This window comes from Artemia sp. Qi Xiang Cuo, chromosome 20, assembly GCF_049724085.1.
Source record: "Artemia sp. Qi Xiang Cuo chromosome 20, ASM4972408v1, whole genome shotgun sequence".
Taxonomy (NCBI): Eukaryota; Metazoa; Arthropoda; class Branchiopoda; order Anostraca; family Artemiidae; genus Artemia; species Artemia sp. Qi Xiang Cuo.
Genome location: NC_142813.1, coordinates 13,060,681 through 13,083,841, shown reverse-complemented (window position 1 = coordinate 13,083,841; position 23,161 = coordinate 13,060,681). Strand labels below are relative to the sequence as shown.

General features: G+C 38.0%; 1 protein-coding gene across 1 annotated transcript in view; it reads left to right on the top strand.

Annotated features, from left to right (window-relative positions):
• Positions 1-23,161, top strand: part of LOC148939885 (syntaxin-binding protein 5-like) — a 149,693-nt gene that overhangs the window by 95,167 nt on the left and 31,365 nt on the right. The window contains exon 5 of the mRNA XM_089106023.1: positions 6,635-6,926. Coding sequence (XP_088962149.1) covers positions 6,635-6,926 — 292 coding nt within the window. The remainder of the gene's footprint in view (positions 1-6,634; positions 6,927-23,161) is intronic.

Here is a 23,161-nt window from a genome sequence, read left to right as displayed (position 1 = left end):
ACCTAAGAAAATAGCTGGCATTTAATTTTTCTTCATACCGAATAAACCATTAATTGTGTTTTCGTTTATTGTGACAGAGCTGTTCACATGTGAAGCATTCATCATGTATTTTCCAATTTGATAAATTTACTCCTTTTAGATGCATTTTATAATTTGACTGATATTAGGTATTTATCAATTTATAATTTGGAATGAATCCCCAAAGGAAAAAAAAACGAATAATATCCAAAAGAGCAGCCAAAAGCAATAAAAAAGCAGCAGTTGTGCCTTAGCCTACATGATACATATTCTATAAAGAAGCCGAATAACTTTAAAATGCATTTTTTTAAATTGCAATTAAAAACCAGTTTTTAAGACAACAAGTCTTTTTAAGAATCCAAAACAGCAAAAAATAACAATCAATATCAAAATCGACCATTTCAAATGTTTTAAAGGGGACAAAAAAGATTTAGGCAAAGGGCATTATGAAAAAACTAAGCTTCTAAGTTCAAAGTTATATTCAAAATTTTTATCCAGATAACTGACGAATTTTGTGATACGGTATTTGAAGTTGTATATGCAGTAATGCTCGATGAAAAAAACTACTAATTTTGATAATTATTTATGTTAAGAATACATAACTAAAAGATAATTCAACTATTCGTATTATGCAAGGGTTCTGAAACGCCACAGCCATTTCGTTTCTACCTCATTTCTACTTCTCTTGATGAATAACGAAGAAGACCAGTTTCCGGCCAGTGACTTTTGAATTTTTGAACTCATGAATAGGGTCGAATCTGTTGTAAATTTAAGCTGTGATTTGAGAAAGACTTAAGAAAAAATTAATGTGTGAGGTCAGCATTTATCATGCTTGCGTCGCGCTGCCGACCACTTAACCGCATCACGCCGCCAACGACTTAACGGCGGCGTGGCGCGGCGGGCTGGTTTTTGCCCCGCCGCCGCAGGTCTTCCCTCATCTGCGCGGCGCCGGGGTCTAGTAGTAGCAATAACAGTAGTGGTAGTAGTATGAGCATAAGCAGTAGCATTAGAATGCAAATATTGTATTTTGGTTAGCTCATTATCCCTCACAACAAGCCCTGTAAGTTTCAACTTCACACACCAAACCATTCCTAAGATATTGCTCATCCGCCCTTTTGACAACCTGCATACAAACGGCTGGTTTTGATTCAGTTCAGCTGCCTCCCTGAATATTCCCTGAAAACTTCACCTTCATACCCTTGGGCATAGTTCCAATAGTAGTCATAGTAGTAGTATAAGTTCTAGTACTACTACTAGTAGTAGTCCTAGTATATGTCCTTTAGATAACCTGTATGTTCATATACTTCTTGAAATTTTCATCTCAATTCTCTTAGCCTTACAAGTAGCTGCAATAGAAGTAGCAGTTGGAGTAACAGTAGCAGCAAAAGTAGCAGTGGTAGTAGTATTAGTAGTAGCGTGCATATTATGCCTTTTGATCAGTTGATTTTAGCCTTTGAGCATTCTCTGAAAGTTCAAACTTAATTCCCAAGTTCATTTTTGAGAGACGCCCTTTTGACGGTTCTAGGCATTTACCTCCCCCACCCTGGCGATTACCTCCCCTCCCCTCCCGCGGAAAATACCCCGCCCCTGAAAAATACCCCTGCGGAAAACATCTCCTGGAAAATATCCCCCGGAAAATCCCCCCCCCCCCCGGAAAATGCTCCCTCCCCTGGAAAATACCCCCCGTGGAAAATAAGGCTTTCCAAATTTGAGAATTCTATTTGAGTTTTATTTTTTTTATTTCAGCAGAGGAAAGAAATTTTGGTACATGTGTATTATGCGCCACTCACTCGAGTTTGCGCTGTAAAATTAGAGAACACACCGTTTTTTTTTCGTTAGTTTCTTCGTTACTTTAGAAATAAATTTGGGCTATAGATTTGCACATTAGGAAGGGGGGTAAAGTATAGCGGGTCTGCAGGCAAAATGTGTTTGGTATATTTATTCTGCATATTAGATAGATAGATAGATAGGTGTATTTTAAAGCCAAATATTCGGCCATGAACACAGAAAAATAACATAAATGAAAGGAACAAATAACATAAACTTTGATCAACGATCATCATAAAAAACTTAAATGAAACACTACATTGACCTAATAATAGTACTTAATACTTGGAAAAACGGTCATTGAAAAAAACGAAAAACACTTAAGACTTGGAAAAAACATTTAAATGAAATACTACATTTACTTTATTCTGGAATTTTTTTTTTATTTAACAAAATTTCCAGATACCTCGCTATTCTTCTGTAATTTTTTAGTGATTATATACCTAGAAAGAATTGTTTTCTGACTTAAAACTTTCCAAATACTTTACCCCCCTCCCTTATGTGCAAAAATATAGCCCAAATTATATATTTCCTATATATTTTGTCACTTGTCTTTGTCTTGTCTCGCGCTAAGCTGAAAAAAACTGACGAAGAAACCGGCTTGTTCTCTAGTTTTCCACAGCGGCAACTTGAGTGAGTAGCCCATAATACACAAACACCAAAACTCCTTTTCCCTACGGAAATAAAAAAACATAAAACTCAAATTATCAAATTTGGAAAGCCTTATTTTTCACGGGGGGGGGGGGAATTTTCCTCGGGGGGGGGTATTTTCCGGAGGGGGTATTTTCAGGGGGAGTAAACGCCGGCCACTCCTTTTGACAATCTGCATGCACGTAGTGGGTTTTGATTTAGTTCAAATTTTTGCTTAACATTGTAAATGGAGCAGTGTGGTAGTAGTAGTGGTGGTTATTTGTAGCAGTTTAGTTGCTGTTGTGGTAGTAGTAGCAGTTAAAGTAGTAGCGGTAGTAATATTAGTTGTAGCATGCACATATTACCTTTTGGTCAATGGGTTCCCCTTTAAGGATTTTCTGAAATTTCCAACTTAATACCCAAATCCATTCTTGAGATAGGCTCTTTAACAATCTGCATGCGCGTAGTGTGTTCTGATTTAGTTCAAATTTTCCCTCAATATCTTGTCAAATTTTCAGCTGCATACACTTAGTCCTAATAGCATTAATATCTTAGTAGTAGTGGTAGTAGCAAGAGAAGTAGTTTCTGTAATAGTGTTGAAAAATTTTAAAGGGATCAATTCCACGGGGAAATTTTCCTGGGGAATAAAACGGACCCCCTAATTTTCATTTTACTTAAATCATTGAAATTGCCGGGTTAGATCCGGACAGCAAGAAGTCCCTGAGACCTCCAGTTGAATGGAGGCTTTATGTAATCCTTGGTCAATCTTGGTCTCTAACAGGTTTTCTGCACCTAGCGACGCTCTTCTGTCAGCAAGAGCCAAGTAGCTGCACAAGCAATCTCAGGCCTATTACCTCCAAATCAGTATGAATTCATGCCTAAAGATATTATACTTTATTGGGGATTCAGCTCATAATAGATCACTTAGCTAGGAAGAATTTTTTCAGCCCTAAAAAACTCACAAAAACAAGCAAAACTCAGAAGAATTATCCATTAATCAGAATCTAGTGTAAATACTGTGTTATTTACTAAGATATAGTTTCTTCAAAGGAAAACTGGCCTAGGATCCACAATCCACAGGCCTAGGATCGGCTGGGACGGTGACCCTCCATCTGAAAATGATTGCCACAAAAAGAGCAGATGCTGCCTCGGATGCTCTAGTTCCTTCTGACTATCAACCCCTGCCTGCCCATGAACTGAGTTCTCATTAACGATTCTACCTAATTGACTAAGGTGGCTTTAAAATCGCCACCTGGAATGTTTTTACGCTGAACTTCCCTGGATCAAAATTCCTGTTTGCTCGGGAGTTGAAGAATAATAATACGTCAATAGCAGATACATCTTCTTGGCAACAACTCCGAATCCATTGGGAACGGATATTACTTGCTTAAGTCTGGAAACGCGTCAGTCGGCCCGAATGGCATGGGTCTTGTCATGACTGCGAACGTAATGAAATATTTTGTATCATCCCAGCAAATATCCGACAGGATAATGACAGCAGGGCTTCAGCACAAACATGGGAATTGGAGTATAATAGTATGTTACGTCTCGACTAATGATGCTGATGAGTCTATTAAAAACGAATTTTACTCTCAGCTGTCAGCGTTATTGTCACGGATATTTCTCCGTGACATCATCACTCTTCTGGGTGACTTTACCGCCACATTCTCAGACCTAGCTGGTAAGTGGCGTGGTGTAATAGGTGGAGGGACTCCATACCATGTCAATGAAAATGGAACCCGTCTCCGTTTTGAATTATTGTATGACTTAATCTCTGCTTATTTTAAGTTTCAATATGGCTCTTTACTTTACCTTCTCTTGAAAAATCTATGTTTAAGGAAAATATTTTTTTTAACATTCAGAAAGCCTTGCTTGAATCGACGAGCTATGTATTTTCACTCTGAAATGATCTCAGGGAAGCGTCGGCCAAACTTTGGCACAAAGAATTTAGAAAGGGGTACCACTCCTCCTTGAATAATGAATTTTTTTTTTTTTTAACGTCGCCTTTTATTCTCATCAAACAATATTTGTTATTTTTATAACTGAGCCATGTAAGTAGGCGAGTGGGATTTAGGCTCTCATCTCCCCCCTCCCCCCAGGTTGTGAAATTTCTATGATTTTGTTTCCCTATTTGCCATAGAGTTTGCTTATTTTTTGCATTAATATTGAAGTTTTGACCATTCCGCCCTACCCCAAACCAATATTTTGGGCATGAACCTGAGTAATGACGAAGGCCACACTATCTTTCCCCTATACAAACTAAGGGGAGATAACGAGGGAATCTATGGAGACAGTGAAAAATACAGTGAATATAACCTAAGCAGATATTAGAATCTTGGCTGAACCTATGTGAGGTGAGGACGCTGAGAGCCTTCCAAAATGTATTTTATGATTTTAGCTTGAAACTTCCTTTTATCGTTGAGTTTGTTTGAGTAAGTTTGTTTTCTTTTTATTTGTTTTATTTTATGTTTCGCTGGCGACGGTTAATGCTTAAAAACAATAGCGAAAATACCCGCTTATGTTGTATTCACCGTCTTCATAGATTTTCTTGTTATCTTCTCTTAGTTTATAATATGTGTCTGGGTCTGTATAATGGATCTCTATCCATTATACAGTATACGATGTAGCAAATCGTTCCTTATTTTTAATTTTTCGCAACGAGTGTTTAAGTTTTTCAGTTACTATGGGCTAGAGTCCATTCTTTACTAAGTTTTGTCTGCCGCTGCAACCACGGTGCAAAAAAACCAGTAACTTCTTGACCTCTACATGAAATTCCATTACCCCCGAATTGTATGGGGTATTTCTAAAGTTTTCTTAAAAATTGGGCTAATTGAAATCTCTGAAAATTAGCTTTAACGGGAAGTAATAAATTGCGTTTCTTGTTAGCGTTCGTGTATTGGCGAACGTTAATTTGGAGAGATATTGGAAAACCTAATTGTCTGTCGGGGAAATAAGGGGTAGTGTTTCCACTACCCTCAAATTACTTGTTTTTTCCCCGAGGGAACATTGAGCTCTTCAAAGTCTACCCGAAAATAGCATTAACGGGAATCAAAAAATTGTCTTTCCTGTTAGAAATTTCAAATTTTCCGGAGGAAAAATGGGTTCGTCGAAATATCTCCGAAAAAATAGTGTTAACCGGAATTATCGAATTGTATTTCTTGTTAACGTTCGTCTATATACGACCGTTAATTTTCAGGGAGATTTAAGAGAACCCACATGTCTATCGAAGAAATAAAGAGTAGTATTTCCACTAGCCTCGAATTACCTGGGGTTTCCTCGAATTTTCATAGAGGAATTTGAGCTCTTCAAAATTTAACCGAAAAATAGCGTTATCGGGAATTAACAAATTGTAATTTTTGTTAATGTTCGTGTATTTTACGAACGTTAATTTAATGGAAATCTGAAACTAAACAATTGTCTATCGTAGAAATACCATTTTTTCCCACTACCCTTGAATTACCTGGGGTTTCTCTGAATTCCCCCAAGAGAAAAATGAACTAAATGAAAAATCTACAGGAAAATAGTGTTGACGGGAATTTACAAATTGTATATCTTGTTAACTTTTGTTTATTTACGAGCGGTGATTTTCACGAAGATTTGGAGAACCAAATTTTCTAACGAAGAAATAAGGGGTTGTGTCTCCACTACCCTCAAATTACCTGGGGTTTCCCCAAATTTTCCCGAGAGAAAATTTGGCTCTTCGAAATCTCCCCGAAAAATAGCGTTAACGAGAATTAATACGCTAAATTTCTTGATAACGCTCGTGTATATACGAAAGTTAATTTTCGGGGAGATTTGGGAGAACCCAATAGTCTATTGAAGAAATACGGGGAAGTATTTCTACTACCCTCGAGTTGCCTAGCTTTTTTCCGAATTTTCCCGAGGAAAAATTGGACTTTTCAAAGTTTGCTAAAAAAAAATAGCGTTAAAGGGGAATAATATATTAAAGTTTTTGTTAACATTCGCGTATTTACGGACCTTAATTTTTGGAGATATTTTCCTCTTTCTCTTGGAGATATTTCCTCTGTCGGGGAAATACAGGGAGACCTCGAAATACTCAGGAATAGGGGAAGCACCGATTGTATGTTACCATATATCTGAATGTTGTAATTTAATAGAAAGAAAACATGGACCTTCCTTAATTTTCTTTTCTTTTCAGAATTTCAAGACCCTCATTCCATCATAGTCTTACTTCAAAATGATCTGATAATCGTTGATCTATTGACGCCGGGTTTTCCCTGCCTTGAAAATCCCTATCCAATGGATTTGCACACCAGTCGAATTACATGTGTTGAGTACTTTGTCAATGCACCTAGCGATTTAATACCTGCACTTTACTCAGTTGGGGGAGTTTCAAACAAAAGAACTGGCTTTAGTGAAAGAGGCTGGCCAATCACTGGAGGAAAAGAGGGGACATTGGTTCCACCATACTGCGAAGTCCTTGTGACTGGGTAAGGGTAATTTTTAGTTGTTTTTTTGGCAGTTTATGGTATATCTGTTATTGTGAATGCCCGAAATCATGGTTAATGTCGGCATTCACCGGTGAATGGTTGAAATTCCTCTTTCCCTGCTTGGATTCAATTTGTTAATCAGCTTTGTTAGTCTTATGCAAGCCATGATGGTAAAAGTTAAAATTAGGTTAGGTTGTTTGAGGCTAAATTAGGTTATAAATCTCAGAAATGGTTTAAAAGTCTAACCTAAACCAACCTAACCTAACCTATCACCATCAAACCGTTCAATAAAACTGAAAAGTTATCTGGTAATATTGACTAAATCCAAGGAGAAAAAAGGTATTTTGGATATTCAACGGTGAATGTCGACATTCACCGATTTCGGAGTTTCACGGTAACTTATCGTTAAAATTGCTTGATACAACATGATATACTGTGATGTAGACCTGTACTGTATTGAATCTGTGGTGACTACTTCCTCCTGTGTTAATATTACTTCCCAAAAAAAATAATAAAAGATAGGGAATTTGCCATATAAAGTTATGCTCTATCGAAGAAAAGAAGAAAGAGCCATTTTACGGTTGTTGATTTCTCTCGGCAGATAACAAATGGAAAGGCTATCAATCTTGAGGAAGAACATTAACCTTTCTGACATATTTTTGTTTGCGTTTTTGTCACAAGTCGGAAATGGATGCTACTTTTCCATTTCAGGTCAATATTAGACGATTCCATTAGTGTTTTATGGATGAAACAGTTTAGAATAAATGTGCACTTTTCCTTTCCTGACAACAAGATTATAAGATGTTGGTTTGCCCCAATCAGTGCTTTCATCAAAAGGAATTTCTGACTAGTTCCTGAAGCCACGTCAAAAACCGGTGGCTGCTGCCGAAAGTATGACCCACCTCTGCAAAAGCTTCTGCATGCCGCCATCATGTTCAGTGGCGGCGGGTTGTCGGGAATTACTAGCATCGAATTACTTTCTGAGATTGTTCAACTGAATATTTTGCTTTCCCCTCAAATAATTAATCAAATAGTCTTCTAATAGTTAGTACTAAGCGTTGATTGTTGGCTTTAGATCGTGTAAGTAAGCTTATTTAAATGTATGACAACTACAAGCCTGTCAAAGCTTTCAACGGAAGCGCTTGAGTTTATTTCTAGTTTGGTATCTTGAATTTTAATTTTGGCTCCGTAATGCAAAAATAGCAGCATTTAAGAAAAGAGCTACTACAAAAGGTCTCAAAAGTTAAAGGAGAGAGGTTGTGGGCGAGATTATAAAGTGTGGCAGCTAGTTTTTGTTGCGATGCCCATGAAGGAAAAACAATGGTAAAGTGGAAATAAACGCTGTTTTTTTTCTTCTAAGTATTGGAATGAAGGGAACAGACCTCAGGGAATTGCCATATAGATCTAGGCTAGTCAAAGAAGTGGAATACAGGTTACAAGACCAGGAAATCCAGAGATGGAATAAAATGGTGGCCGTCGTTTACCCCTCGGAAAATACCCCCCCACCTTGAAAACCATGCCCTTGGAAATTACACCTGCATAAAATACCCCTCCCCCCGCGGCTGGCTGGTCTACAATCACTTTCGGTCTCATAAAAAAGGGCTAGAACTCTCAATCTCTGATCTATTGAGAACCCTCCAAAGTTTCTGTGAGCATGAGGTAGGGATGAAGAAGAAGCAGTTCCCCTTCTATAAGGAATAAATTCTGCTAATCTTGGGATTTAATGTTACTCTATTTTCATAATAACAGCGTAGACCAGAAATATTACCAGAAATCATAAGGGAGTGGCAATTTCTCGTTTTTGATTCCTTTTTAAAGTTTCTTTTGCACTCAGGCAGTAGGATTGAAAGAATGTTTGGGAGACGTTAAGCTTGAAGCCTCCCCCTTATTTTTACGAGATTTGGTCATGGTAATGAAGCTGTAAAGGAATTGTGGATCCCGAGAACTCTAGCCTAGAAGGAAGAAAAATTACAATAATAACTGATCCCTATTTAGTTTTCGAATAAATAAAAAAAAAGCGCAAATACGCTATAAATTGAACAAACGCCAATCAATTGGTGGCCGCCGCCGAATTTTCATTCGACAAGTCCTTGGGGACCACTCCTGGTCTGCATTATTTTGCGCGTTGACTTTGTTTTTACTCTGCTTTACCGGGTCTCAAAGGGTGCATATAACGCATCTTGTTTACCATAGTTTATAATTCTTAATTAATTTAAAAAACTTTTTCCACAAAATAAGTTTTTCAAAGAAAAGTAAAGAACTCTATTAAACAAAAAAAAACAAAACGAACAGAAATTACAATAATTAACCGAGTCAAACGCAAAACGAGCAGTAATTAACATAAGTTGGGCGTAAAACCCCTATGACTTCCCGAGGCCAGAACAAAATTTGCACTTTACTGAAAAAATCTAAATGTTTTTGCTTTTATACCTTTAATAAATCAAATAATATTAACATTTTGATTACTAAATATCAGTGTATGTATATTAAACTGACAATGCACATTCATTTGCACATTCATTTGGCATAAATTACAACCATTACCCTAAGGTCTGTTAGGGTGCTTGCCATCCTCTAAGACCGAATTTCCAGAACTTTCAACTACGTTAAACAACATGGCTATCTCAAAATTTTGATTGGATGTATTTGGGGAAATGGTGGGCGTGAGAGGAGTGTTAATCGCCTTCCTATCACTTCGGAATATTAAAAAGGGCACAAGCCACTCCAATTTCTATTTGAATGAGCGCTTTTCGAAGTTTCTACGACAACTCCTTCGATATGAAGAGCCCTGCTCAAAAGAAAAAAATTAATAAACAATACATTGTGCCAACGTCGTTCTTATATGCCCCCAAGGCATAACTTAAAACCCTTGCCCTGAGGGTTGTGCGGGAGTGTCCTCCTCTTTACTTAGTCCCCGTTTCTTGTCTCGTTCTCGAGTGTCCCCGTTCTTTACTTAGGCAGCGCGATCGTGCTGCCTATGGTTTATACAACAACTTTCTATATAAACCTTATATGCCCCCAGGGGATAACTTACAACCCTTGCACTGAGGGCTCTGAGAGGGTTATCATCCTAAAAGACCTAATTTCCAGAACGTTCAACTACACTGAACAAAATGGATATCTCAAAATTTTGATTGGATCTGTTTTGGAAAATGGTGAATGTGAGAGGGGCGTTAGTCACTATCCAATCACTTTCAACTATTAAAAAAGGCACTAGCCCTTTCAATTTCCAATTGAATGAGCTCTTTTGAAGTTTCTACGACAACTCTTTCAATAAAAACTTTATATTCCCCAGGGCATAACTTACAACCCTTGCCCTGAGGGCTGTGGGGGGAGGAGTTGTCATCCTTAAAGACCTAATTTCCAAAACTTTCAACTACGTTGAATAAAATGGCTATCTAAAAATGTTGATTGGATGTGTTTGGGGAAAAGGTGGGCGTGAGAGGGGGAGTACTTGCCCTAAAAAAAAAATTTTCTATCTGGAAATCATCTACGCTGAACAAAATGGCTATCTCAAAATTTTGATTGTCCTCCTCAAATTTCCATATTGTCTCCAATTTCCAATCGAATGAGCCCTTTTCGAAGTTTCTACGACAACTCCTTCGATACGAAGTGCCCGGGTGGCGAAGTGCCCATTGTGCTTACATCGTTCTTTACTTAGGCAGCTCTAGCGCGCTGCCTATGATCCTAAGGTGCCAATCTCGTCTTCATCTTTTTGTGTTCAGTTTCGGCGCTGAAAGAAATAAAGTATACGATTTAATCCTGAATGGGGCTTAAGCAGGGTCGTATCCAAGACTTTTTTTTGGGGGGTTATATACAATGATTTTTTTTCGGGGGGGGGGGGGGGTTACGCAAAAAAACTCCATCACCCATAAAAAATATATTTATATCCATTTTTTTACGTTTTTACGAGTCAGAAAAACATATCGGGAAGGGGGGGGATCAACCACCTAATTCCCCTGGATTGGGCTTAAGGCTTGTGTTTTTCATGAAATTTTGCTATTTTTCGGCAGTCCTACCTTCTACGGTCCTTTGGATCCAAATAAAACTACAATTTCATTATCATTCACTAGTTGCAATTTATCATGCTTGTCATAATCTGTTCTTCTAGTCATGAAAATTTACTGATTATTATCGTTCTGTCTACCTGTTAGGTTTCTCCCTTAAAGAAATGTTAAGATCATGTGGTTATTGATGACTTCTGGAGTGCATGCAGGGACTCTTTCCGTGCACATGGACTCGTGTGCATGCATGTGGAGTGCATCCATGGATGCATCAAATCATTCCACTCACTGTGGAATGAGTTAAAAAAACTCACCATGCCACATTGAGCAAACAATGGAGTTTGCTCGGAACTCGATGGAACTCAAAGTTTAAACAATAGAAGTCGGATCCAAGTCAGATTTTACCCTGTCATTTAAAACCAATTCTTTAATTGTATAATCCGGCATATTCTATTTTGGGATTGGTTATGCTCACCGAATGTCCTGTGGATCTTTCCCTTCTAGAGTAGATTCTTTGTTGACCTTAAACGATGACCTTAAAAAGTGGTAATTTTCTCAAGGCATCCTTCATCCTTAATCCTATAAATGAATAAAACGATCTTAACGCGAGTAATGCTTAGATTGAATATAAATATCAAGCTTAAAATGAAAAAAAAAATTTTGCTATTGAAGTATGAATGAAACTTAAAACTAACAGAAATTAAATAAACAATCAATGCAAGCAAATATACAATAGATATTAAAGTAAATGAATAAATAAATCTTAAAACGAGTGAAGCTTAAATTGAATATGCAATTCAAGCTTGAAACGAACAAAAATCACTACAAACAAGAGTTTGGGTATCGCATCCTTCTCTCACTATACAAGTCTAAAACCTACTGCGTCATTGGCGCTTTACTGAAAACCAATTTTACTACAAATATTTTCTAATGTACTTAATATTGAAAATAAACATTAAAATTATAGTAAAATTTTGAACTGGTGAGCTTTCAGCAATGAATCATAGGCAGCGCGCTAGCGTAAAGAACGATGTAAAGAACGGCTAAGTAAAGAACGATGTTGGCACAATTTGTTTTGTTTTTTTTCTCTATACCCGGGCACTTTGTATCGAAGGAGTTGTCGTAGAAACTTCGAAAAGTGCTCATTTGATAGGAAATTAGAGTGGCTAGAGCCTTTTTTTATTGTTGAAAAGCATTGGAGGAAAACTAGGCCCTCCCACGAATATTATTTCTCCAAACACATCCAATCCAAACTTTGAAATAGCTATTTTGTTCAGCGTAGTTGATTTCCAGATAGAAAATATGTTTTTGAGGAGAACACTCCCCCATAACCCTCAGGACAAGGATTTTAAGTTCTGCCCTGGAGGCATATAAGGTTTCTATAGAAGGTGCTGTCCTGGATACTTAAAAAAAGGCTCATTTGATTTGATATTCAAATGGCTAGTGCCCTTTTTAATAGTCGAAAATGATTGGAGGGCAACTACCCCCTCCCCACCCATCATTCCCCAAAACACATCCAACCAAATTTTGAGATAGCCATTTTGTTCAGCTTAGTTGATTTTCAGATAGAAAATATCTTTTTGAGGAGGACACTTCCCCACAACCCTCGGGGCAAGGGTTTTAAGTTATGCCCTGGAGGCATATAAGGTTTTTATAGAAGGCGTTGTCGTGGAAGCTTCAAAAAAGACTCATTCGATTGGAAATTCAAAGGGCTAGTGCCCTTTTTAATAGTTGAAAGTGATAGGAGAGCAACTAGCCCCCACCCCACGCCCATCATTCTCCCAAACACATCCAATCAAAATTTTTATAGCCCTTTTGTTCAGCGTAGCTGATTTCCAGATACAAAATATGTTTTTGAGGAGGACAGTCCCCTACAACCCTCGGGGCAAGGGTTTTAACTTATGCGCTGGGGGCATATAAGGTTTTTATCGAAGGCGTTGTCGTAGAAGCTTCAAAACAGGCTCATTCGATTGGAAATTCGAAGGGCTAGTACCCTTTTTAATAGTTGAAAGTGATTGGAGAGCAACTAGCCCCAACCCCACGCCCATCATTCTCCCAAACACATCCGATACAAATTTTTATAGCCCTTTTGTTCAGCGTAGCTGATTTCCAGATACAAAATATGTTTTTGAGGAGTACAATCCCCCACAACCCTTAGGGCAAGAGTTTTAAATTATGCCCTGGGGGCATATAAGGTTTTTATTGAAGGCGTTGTCGTAGAAACTTCAAAAAAGGCTCAATAGATTGGAAATTCAAAGGGCTAGTGCCCTTCTTAATAGTCAAAAGTGATTGGATGGCAACTAGCCCCCGACGCCCATCATTCCCCCAAACACATCCAATCCATATTTTGAGATAGTCATTTTGTTCAGCGTAGTAGATTTCCAGATAGAAAAAAATATTTTTGAGGAAGACACTCCCCCACAACCCTCAGGGCAAGGGTTTTAAGTTATGCACTGGGGGCATAACAGGTTTTTATAGAAGGCGTTGTCATAGGAACTTCAAAAAAGGCTCATTTGATTGGAAATTCAAAGGGCTAGTGCCCTTTTTAATAGTTGAAAGTGATTGGAGGGCAACTAGCCCCCCACGCCCATCATTTCTCCAAACACTTCCAATCAAAATTTTAGGATAGCCATTTTGTTGAGCGTAGTTGATTTCCACATAGAAACAATATTTTTGAGGAGGGCACTCCCCCAGAGCTCTCGGGGCAATGGTTTTAAGTTATACCCGGGGGGCATATGAGGTTTTTATAAAAGGCGTTGTCGTAGAAACTTCAAAACAGGCTCATTTGATTGGAAATTCAAAGGGCCAGTGCCCTTTTTGAATAGTCGAAAGTGATTAGATGGCAACTAGCCCCCCCCCCCCCACACCCATCATTCCCCCAAGGACATCCAATAAAAATTTTGAGATAGCCATTTTTTTCAGCGTAGATGATTTCCAGATAGAAAATATATTTTTGAGGAGGACACTCCCCCACAACCCTCAGGACAAGGGTTTTAAGTTATGCCCTGGGGGATATAAGGTTTTTATAGAAGGCGTTGTCGTAGAAACTTCAAAAGGGGCTCATTCGATTGGAAATTTAAAGGGGTAGTGCCCTTTTTAATAGTCAAATGTGATTGGAGGGCAACTAGCCCCCTCTCCCACGCCCATCATTCCCCCAAACACATCCAATCAAAATTTTTAGATAGCCATTTTATTCAACGTAGTTTAAGAATGAAAACCCCTCCCCCACAGCCCTCAGGGCAAGGGTTGTAAGTTATGCCCTGGGGGCATATAAAGTTTTTATTGAAAGCGCTGTTGTAGAAACTTCAAAAGGGGCTCATTCAATTGGTAATTGAAAGGGCTAGTGCCTTTTTTATAGTTGAAATTGATTGGATAGCGACTAACGCCCCTCTTATGCCCACCATTTTCCCAAACACATCGAATTAAAATTTTGAGATATCCATTTTGTTCAACGTAGTTGAAAGTTCTGGAAATTTTGTTTTTTAGGATGATAACCCCCTCAGAGCCCTCAGTGCAAGGGTTGTAAGTTATGCCCTGGGGGCATATAAAGTTTTTATTAAAATTGTTGTCCTAGAGACTTCAAAAGGCCTCATTCAAATGGAAATTGAAAGGGCTAGTGCCCTTTTTAATAGTCGAAAGTGATTTGAGGGCAACTATCCCCCCCACGCCTATAATTTTTCAAACACATCCAATCAAAATTTTGAGATAGCCATTTTGTTCAGGGTAGTTGATTTACACATATAAAATATCTTTTTAAGGAGGACACTCCCCCAAAACTCTCAGGGCAAGGATTATAAGTTATGCCCTGGGGGCTTATAAGGCTTTTAAAGATGGCGTTGTTGTAGAAATTTCAAAAAAAGCTTATTCGATTGGAAATTCAAAGGGCTAGTGCCCTTTTTAATAGTCGAAAGTGATTAGAGGGCAACTAGCCCCCCCCCCACGCCCATAATTCTCCCAAAGACATCCAATAAAAATTTTGAGATTGCCATTTTGTTCAGCATAGTTGATTTCCAGATAGAAAGTATTCTTTGAGGAGGACACTCCCCCCTAACCCTCAGGGCAAGGATCATAAGTTATGCCCTGGAGGCATATAAGGTTTTATTGAAAGGTTTGTCGTAGAAACTTGAAAAAGAGCTCATTCGATTTGAAATTCAAAGGGCTTGTACCCTTTTTAATAGTTGAAAGTGATTTGAAGGCAACTAAAGCCCCTCTCACGCCCACCTTTTCCATAAACACATCCAATCAAAATTTTAGATATCCATTTTATTCAACGTACTTGAAAGTTTTGGAAATTAGGACTTAAAGGATGACAACCACTCCACCCAGAGCCCTCAGGGCAAGGGTTGTAATTTATGCCCTGGGGGCATATAAAGTTTTTCTTGAAAGCGTTGTCATAGAAACTTCAAAAGGGCTCATTCAATTGGAAATTGAAATGGCTAGTGAAAGGGCCTTTTTCAATAGTTCAAAGTGATTGGATAGTGACTAACTCCCCTCTCACGCCCACCATTTTCCCAAACACATCCAATCAGAATTTTGAGATATCCATTTTGTTCAAGGTAGTTGAACGTTCTGGAAATTAGGTGGAATTAGGAAATTAGGTTCAGCGTAGTTGATTTCTAGATAGAAATTATGTTTTTAAGGACACTCCCCCATAACCCTCAGGGCAAGGATTATAAGTTATGCCCTGGGGGCATATAAAGTTTTTCTTGAAAGCGTTGTCGTAGAAACTTCAAAAGGGCTCATTCAATTGGAAACTGAAAGGGCTAGTGCATTTTTAATAGTTCAAAGTGATTGGATAGCGACTAACGGCCCTCTCACGCCCACCAGTTTCCCAAACGCATTCTCAAAATTTTGAGATATCCATTTTGTTCAACGTAGTTGAATGTTCTTGAAATTAGGGAACGATACAAGAAACGGGGACTAAGTAAAGAGGGGGAGACTCCCCGATAGCCCCCAGAGTTGTGGAGTTAAGTTCGAACTTGGGGGCACGTCAGGCCACGACTGGTGCAGTGCAGCATTTATTATTGTCTTCCTTTAGAGCAGGGCCCTATATATCAAATATGTTCTTGCAGACATTTTGAAAAGGCGCCGTTTAATTGAACACCGGACTGACTTTGGCCGTTGTCAATAGTCGAAAGTGATTGGAAGGCGACTAACACCCCTTCCACGCCCACCATTTCCCGAAACACATCCAATCGAAATATTGAAAAAGCCATTTTGTTCAGCGTAGTTGATTTCCAGATAGAAATTATGATTTTTGGAAATCCCCCACAGCCCTTAGGGCAAGGGTTGTAAGGTATTCCCTGGGGGCATGTACGGTTTTTTATAGAAGGCGTTGTCGTAGAAACTTCAAGAAAGGCTCATTCGATTCGAAATTCAAGGGGCTAGTGCCCTTTTTAATAGTCGAAAGTGATTAGAGGGCAACTAACCCGCCTCTCACGACCACCTTTCCCCCAAACACATCTAATATAAACTTTGAGATAACCATTTTATTCAACATAGTTTTAAGTTCTGGAAATTAGATGTTTAAGGATGACACTCCCCCCCCCCCCACAGCCCTCAGGGAAAGGGTTGTAAATTATGCCCAGGGGGCATATAAGGTTTTTTTTTATAACGTGTTGTCGTAGAAACTTCAAAAAGGGCTCATTCGATTGGAAATTGAAATGGCTAGTGCCTTTTTTAATAATCGAAAGTGATTGGAAAGCAACTAAAACCCCTTCCACTCCAGCGCTATGGTGCTGCCTATGATAGATATCTCAAAAGAATTGAGTTTTGATGCTTATTCAAAATATCTAAAATTAATCAAACTTAATGCTACACATCAAAAGTTACGGGCCTGAGAAAATTTTCCCCATTTCTAAAAAGGGGGAGAAACACCCCTAAAACATCAAGTGATCTTAATAAAGATGACACCATCAGATTCATCATACCAGGGAACCCTGCTGCAAAGTTGTTTTTTTTTTTTTTTTTTTTTTTCTTTGCTGGAAGAAAGATCACGGATCCGCGTTTATATGGGTTTTTTTCATAAGTTATCGCATCGAACCAGTGATCGTAGAATGAACTTCGCCCATTGTTTACATATAGTATTGGTTATTGGGAAGTGTACAGAAGTTTTTCAGCGGGGATTTTTCTGGTGGAAGGGGCGGGGGGGCTTATGTCGGAAGATCTTTCCCTAGAGGAATATTTCTTGGGGGAAGGAGTTTTCCATGGAGGGGAACCGGATTTCCCAGCACTATTTAAAAAAATGGTCAGAAATTGAATAAAAAAATAAGTTTTTCCAATTGAAAGTATAGAGCAACATTAAAACTTGAAACGAAGAGAAATTATAAGGCATATGAAGGAGGTCGCCCTCTCCTCAATACCTCGCTCTTTACGCTAATTTTTTTAGAACTTTTAAAAGAGCTTGTTATTCTAATTAAACGGTCTTTGTGATTCAGTAGTCATTTTTAAATAACTAGAAAAAAAATGAAAGCTCAGCGTAACTAGCGAGATATTGAGGAGAGGGCAACCCGCTCTTATTCGTAATTAATCAAAAAAAACTTTTTGCACAAAATGAGTTTTTTCAAAAAAAAAGTAAAGAGGTCCATAATATCAAAAATGAACAAAAATAGAATCAAATTATCTACCAAGCATACAACTTCCACAAATCAGTATCAATAAATAAATACAACCCAAAACAACCAGAAATTAAAATGAGTCAAACTCAAAACGAGCAGGAATTAATCTCAGTAGGGTTCTAAACCCGATGCTTTCTAAAATCCAGAATATAACTTTTACCTTACTGAAAAAAATTCAAATGAATACACTGAAAATATTTGCATTGTCAGTTTAATATACATATGCTGATATTTATTCCTTAAAATCTTAATTAATTTTTGTTTTCTTAGGTTATAAGTGAAAACATTTCAAATATTTTTTTTTTTTAGTAAAGAACAAATTATATTCTATCTTTTAGAAAGCATAGGGTTTAGTCTTTCGACTATTCGACTATTAAAAAGGGCAATAGCCGTCTCAATTTCCAATCGAAAGAGCCCTTTTTGAAGTTTTTACGACAAGACTTTCTATATGACATTATATGCCCACAGGGCGTAATTTAAAACCTTAGCCCTGAGGGCTGTTGGGGGTTGTCATACTCAAAGACATAATTTCCGGACCCTACAACTACGTTCAACAAAATTGCTATATCATAACATTGAACCTGATGATGACAGGCACAGGTCCTGTCGAAATTATCGTTCCAAGATAACACAATACCTGGCATCCATAGCTAAGGTAAGCTTATTACCATTATCATACATTGCTATATCAAAATATTGATCGGAGGTGTTTGGGGAAATGATAGGTATGGGGGGAGGGTATTTGGCCTCCGATCGCTTTTGACTATTAATATGGGCACTAGCCCTCTCAATTCCCAATTGAAGGAGTCATTTTTGAAGTATCTACAACAACGCAGGCAAAGTCCTAATTTCCAGAACTTTCAACTACGCTGAACAAAATGTCTATCTCAACATTTTGATTGGATGTGTTTGGGGAAATGCTAGGCTTGAGAGGGGTGTTAGTTGCCCTTCAATCACTTCCGACTATTAAATAAGGCGCTAGCGCTTTCAATTTTCAATCGAATGAGCCCTTTTTGAAGTTTCTACGACAACGCTTTCTATAAAACCTAATTTGCCCCCAGGGCATAACTTACATTCCTTGCTCTGAGTGCTGTGGGGGGAGTGTCATCCTCATAGCCATAATTTCCGGACTTTTTAACTACGTTGAACAAAATGGCTATCTCAAAATTTTTATTGGATGTTTTTGAAGAAATGTTGGGCGTGGAGAGGGTGTTAGTTTTCCTCCAATCACTTTTGAGCATTAAAAAGGGTACTAGCCCTTCTAAGTTTCTATTACAACTATCTGTAAAGAAAACCTTATATGCCCCAGGGCATAACTTACAACCCTTTCCCTGAGGGGTCTGGGAGGGGGGGGGGGATGATCATCCTCAAGACATGATATCCAGAACTTACCACTACGTTGAAAAAAATTTCTATCTCAAAATTTTGATTGGATGTGTTTGGGAATGTTGTGGGCGTGAGAGGGGGGTTAGTCACCCTGCAATCACTCTTGACTATCCTATTAAAAAGGGCACTAGCCTTTTCTATTTCCAGTTCAATGAGCCTTTTTTGAAGTTTCTACGACAACATTTTCTATAAGAAACCTTATACGCCCCCAGGGCATAGCTTACAACATTAGCCCAGGGGGCTCTGGGGGAAGTGTAATCCTCAGTGGCCTATTTTCGAGAACTTTCACCTACGTTGAACAAAATGGCTATTTCAAAATTTTGATTGGATGTGTTTCGGGAAATGGTGAGCTTGAGAGGGGGGCTAGTTGCCCTCCAATCACTTTCGACTATTAAAAAGTGCACTAGCCCTTTCAATTTCCAATCAAATGAACTTTTTTGGAAGTTACTACGACAAGACTTTCTATAAAAACCTTATATGCCCGCAGGGCATAATTTACAATCCTTGCCCTGAGGGGTTTGGGGGTTTGCCATTCTTAAAATCATAATTTCCAGAACTTTCAACTATGTTGAATATAATGGCTATCTCAAAATTTTAATTGAATGTGCGAAAGGGAGCTAGCCCTCTCAATTTCCAATCGAGTGAGCCCTTTTTGAAGTTTTTACTACAACACTTTCTATAAAAACCTTATATTCCCCCAGGGTATAACTTACAACCCTTGCCCTGAGGGCTCTGAGGGGCCTGTCATCCTAAAACACCTAATTTTCAGAACTTTTAACTACGTTGAACAAAATGTCTATCTCAAAATTGTGATTGGGTGTGTTTGGGGAAATAATGGGCGTGAGAGGGGGTTAGTTGCCCTCCAATCACTTTCAAGTATTAAAAACGGCACTAGCCCTTTGAATTTCCATTTGAATGAGTCCTTTTTGATGTTTTACGACAACGCTTTGTATAAAAACCTCATATGCCCCCAGGGCGTAACTTACAATCCTTGCCCTGAGAGCTCTGGGGGGCTGTCCTGCTCAATGACATAATTTCCAGAACTTTCAACTATGCTGAAAAAATGGCTCTCTCAAAATGTTGATTGTATGTGTTTGGGAAAATGTAGAGCGTGAGAGGGGGGTTAGTTGCTCTCACTTTCGACTATTAAAAAGGGCACTGGCCCTTTCAATTTCCAATTGAACGAGCCCTTTTTGAAGTTTCTACGACAGCGCTTTCTACAAAAACCTTATATGCCCCCAGGGCATAACTAACAATCCTTGTCCTGGTGGCTATGGGGGGGGGGGGGGTTCATCCTCTAAGACCTAATTTCCAGAACTTTCAACTACATTGAAAAAAATGGTCATCTCAAAATTTTGATTGGATGTATTTGGATAAATGGTGTGCGTGGAAGGGGTGTTTGTTGCCTTCCAATCACTTTCTATTTCTAAAAAGCGCACAAGCCATTTGAATTTCCAATCGGATGACCTCTTTTTTAAGTTTCTACGACAACACTTTCTATAGAAACTTTCATGCTCCCAGGGTATAACTTATATCCCTTGCCTTGAGGGCTGTGGGGTTTTTCTATCCTCAGAGACCTAGTTTCCAGAACTTTCAACTACGTGTACAAAAGGGCTATCTCAAAATTTTGATTGGATGTGTTTGGGGGAAAGGTGGGCTTGAGGGGGGGGGGGGTTATTGATGTCCAATCACTTTCAACTATTAAAAAGGGCACTAGCCCTTTGAATTTCCAATTGAATGAGCCTTTTTTTTATATTTCTACGACAACACTTTTGTATAAAAAATCTTATTTGCCCCCTGGGTATAACTTACAGCCCTTACCCTAAGGGCTGTGGGGGACTGTCCTCCTCAAAAACATTATTTCTATCTGGAAATCAACTACGCTGAACAAAATGGCTATCTCGAAATATGTATTGGATGTGTTTGGGTAAATGGTGGGCTTGGAAGGGATGTTAGTTGTCTTCAGATCACTTTCGACTCTTAAAAAGGGCACTAGTCATTCCAATTTTCAATCGAATCAGCCGTTTTCGAAGTTTCTACGAATACTCCTTCGATACAAGGTTCCCTGGTAAGGAAAAAAAATAATAATACATTGTGCCAACGCCGTTCTTAACTTAGGCAACGCAATTGCCCCGCCCATGATAATTTCTGTTTGTTTTAAGTTTTAATGTTGCTCCTTGGTTCCACTTGAAAAAGCTTGTTTTCTTATTTAATACCACAGTAATCTATTTGTCCATGAAATGAATTCAAAAGTAAAATTAAAAAGACGATAGAGCTCCTTCTTGATACCCAATCAATTCCTTAAATTTAAGCATTTTTTTGCTGAAACTTCAAAAAAAGGCTGTAATGTTTTTCCCCTATTTTTAGCAGATATTTCCATCAGTGCTTTATGGCGGATCTAGGTAGAATACGTAATCGAGTGTCGTTTTTTTTAATTTGATTAAATTACAAGAAATTGTGATTTAGTTTCGAAGTAGCTCCCATTTTCCGTATTCCACTCGGAATTACAGCGACGAGCTATCCCATGTCCTCTTGCCTACATGATATGGGATACGGGATCTTTCTGTGAAAGGTAATCCAGTCAACACAAATAGCACCTGTCTTTCCCGAAGATTTTTAATTTTGACTTAATCCGGGTTGCACTAGATCTACAGATACATTTAGCATGCCAAGAAAGGAAAAAAAACATAATCCAGCCAGCAGAAATAGCACCTGTTTTCCCAGAAGGTTTTCAATTTTCAGTTAATCAGAGTTGCAGCGGATCTACAGAGACAATTGGCAGGCCAAGAAAGGAGGAGAAGGGTAACCCAGCCAACACAAATAGCACCTGTCTTTCCAGAAGCTTTTCAATTTTCAGTTAATCAGTGTTGCAGCGATAGTTATATTAAAAGTTACAGTATACAACGAATTCTTGTTTATACTAACTTGTATAGGCAACTTTACATAAAGGATCGTTATAGCTTATTATAATCCGGGTTTGGAGCGGTAGCTAGCAACCTAGTAAGAGTTATTTTAAGGATCGGTATAGTTAATTATAAATACGGATTATTTAAGTTTCATCGGTATTATGGCTGTAGAGATAGCTGAAACCTAGAAAGGAACAAACATCGGCAGATATCCAGGTTGTAGCGGTAGCTAGCAACCTGAGAGACAGGTTGCAGCGGTTGCTAGCAAAGAGACGTGCATGTCCCTTAATAAAAAAACGAAATAGCCCATAAATCCTACAACTAGAGTCAGATCATCAAAAAAAGAAGTACGCTATTATTACACTATCAGAGTTTTAATTCAAACTAGAAAAATGCCCTAAAATTTTAAAATTGGTTTGTTTTTTTGTTAGATAAAATCGAAGGATTTTATTTTTGCAAGTGACGTCATGTAATAAAAATTGCGATGACGTCATTACACTTGTCACACTTATGTGAAAAAATTAAATATTTTCAATTTTAATATAGTTGTTCAAAAATTCGTTTCAAAGCAAATGTGGCATAAAAATTGTTGATTTTCATGAAAAGTCAGTTACCTTGATAAAGGCAGGAGAGAACACACGAGATTTTGACAGACGTCTTATACCTTATTTTAGGCTATAGATAAATACCTGGAATCTTTCTTTTTACGTATATATATATATATATATATATATATATATATATATATATATATATATATATATATATATATATATATATATATAAAAATAAGATTGTTGAGTGTCCAAATCAACAGTTATTTATATAATATAATGTCTGCTGAAAGGTCAAAAAACGAAAATATGCAGTTGCAGGTACTATAAATGAGGATTCTTTGGAACCAACACCTGAACTATCAAAAATGATAAGATGGGAAATTTGACAACCTAAACTAGCAATTGCGACAACGCCAATACGGGCAGCTAAAGAAAAGGCCATTGCTAAAAAGTGAGGGAGTCAAAAATGAAAATGAAGAGCAGCGAGTCAATGAAAATCAACCTGGACAGCGAGAATCAAAACGTGTCAAAATTGAAAATGATAGCGATGATGATTGGGTTTGGGATTTTGACATGGATAAGGTCATCAAAGCCTACCATACTTTTGTTAAAAAAACAAAAAACAAACAAAGGTTCGGCGATATGTGTTTCATAATGACGAAAAATAAGCCGAGGTGTAACGAAGCAAACAAATTGAAAATGATAGCGAAGATGATTGGGTTTTTGATTTTGATATGGATAAGGTCATCAATACCTACCATACTT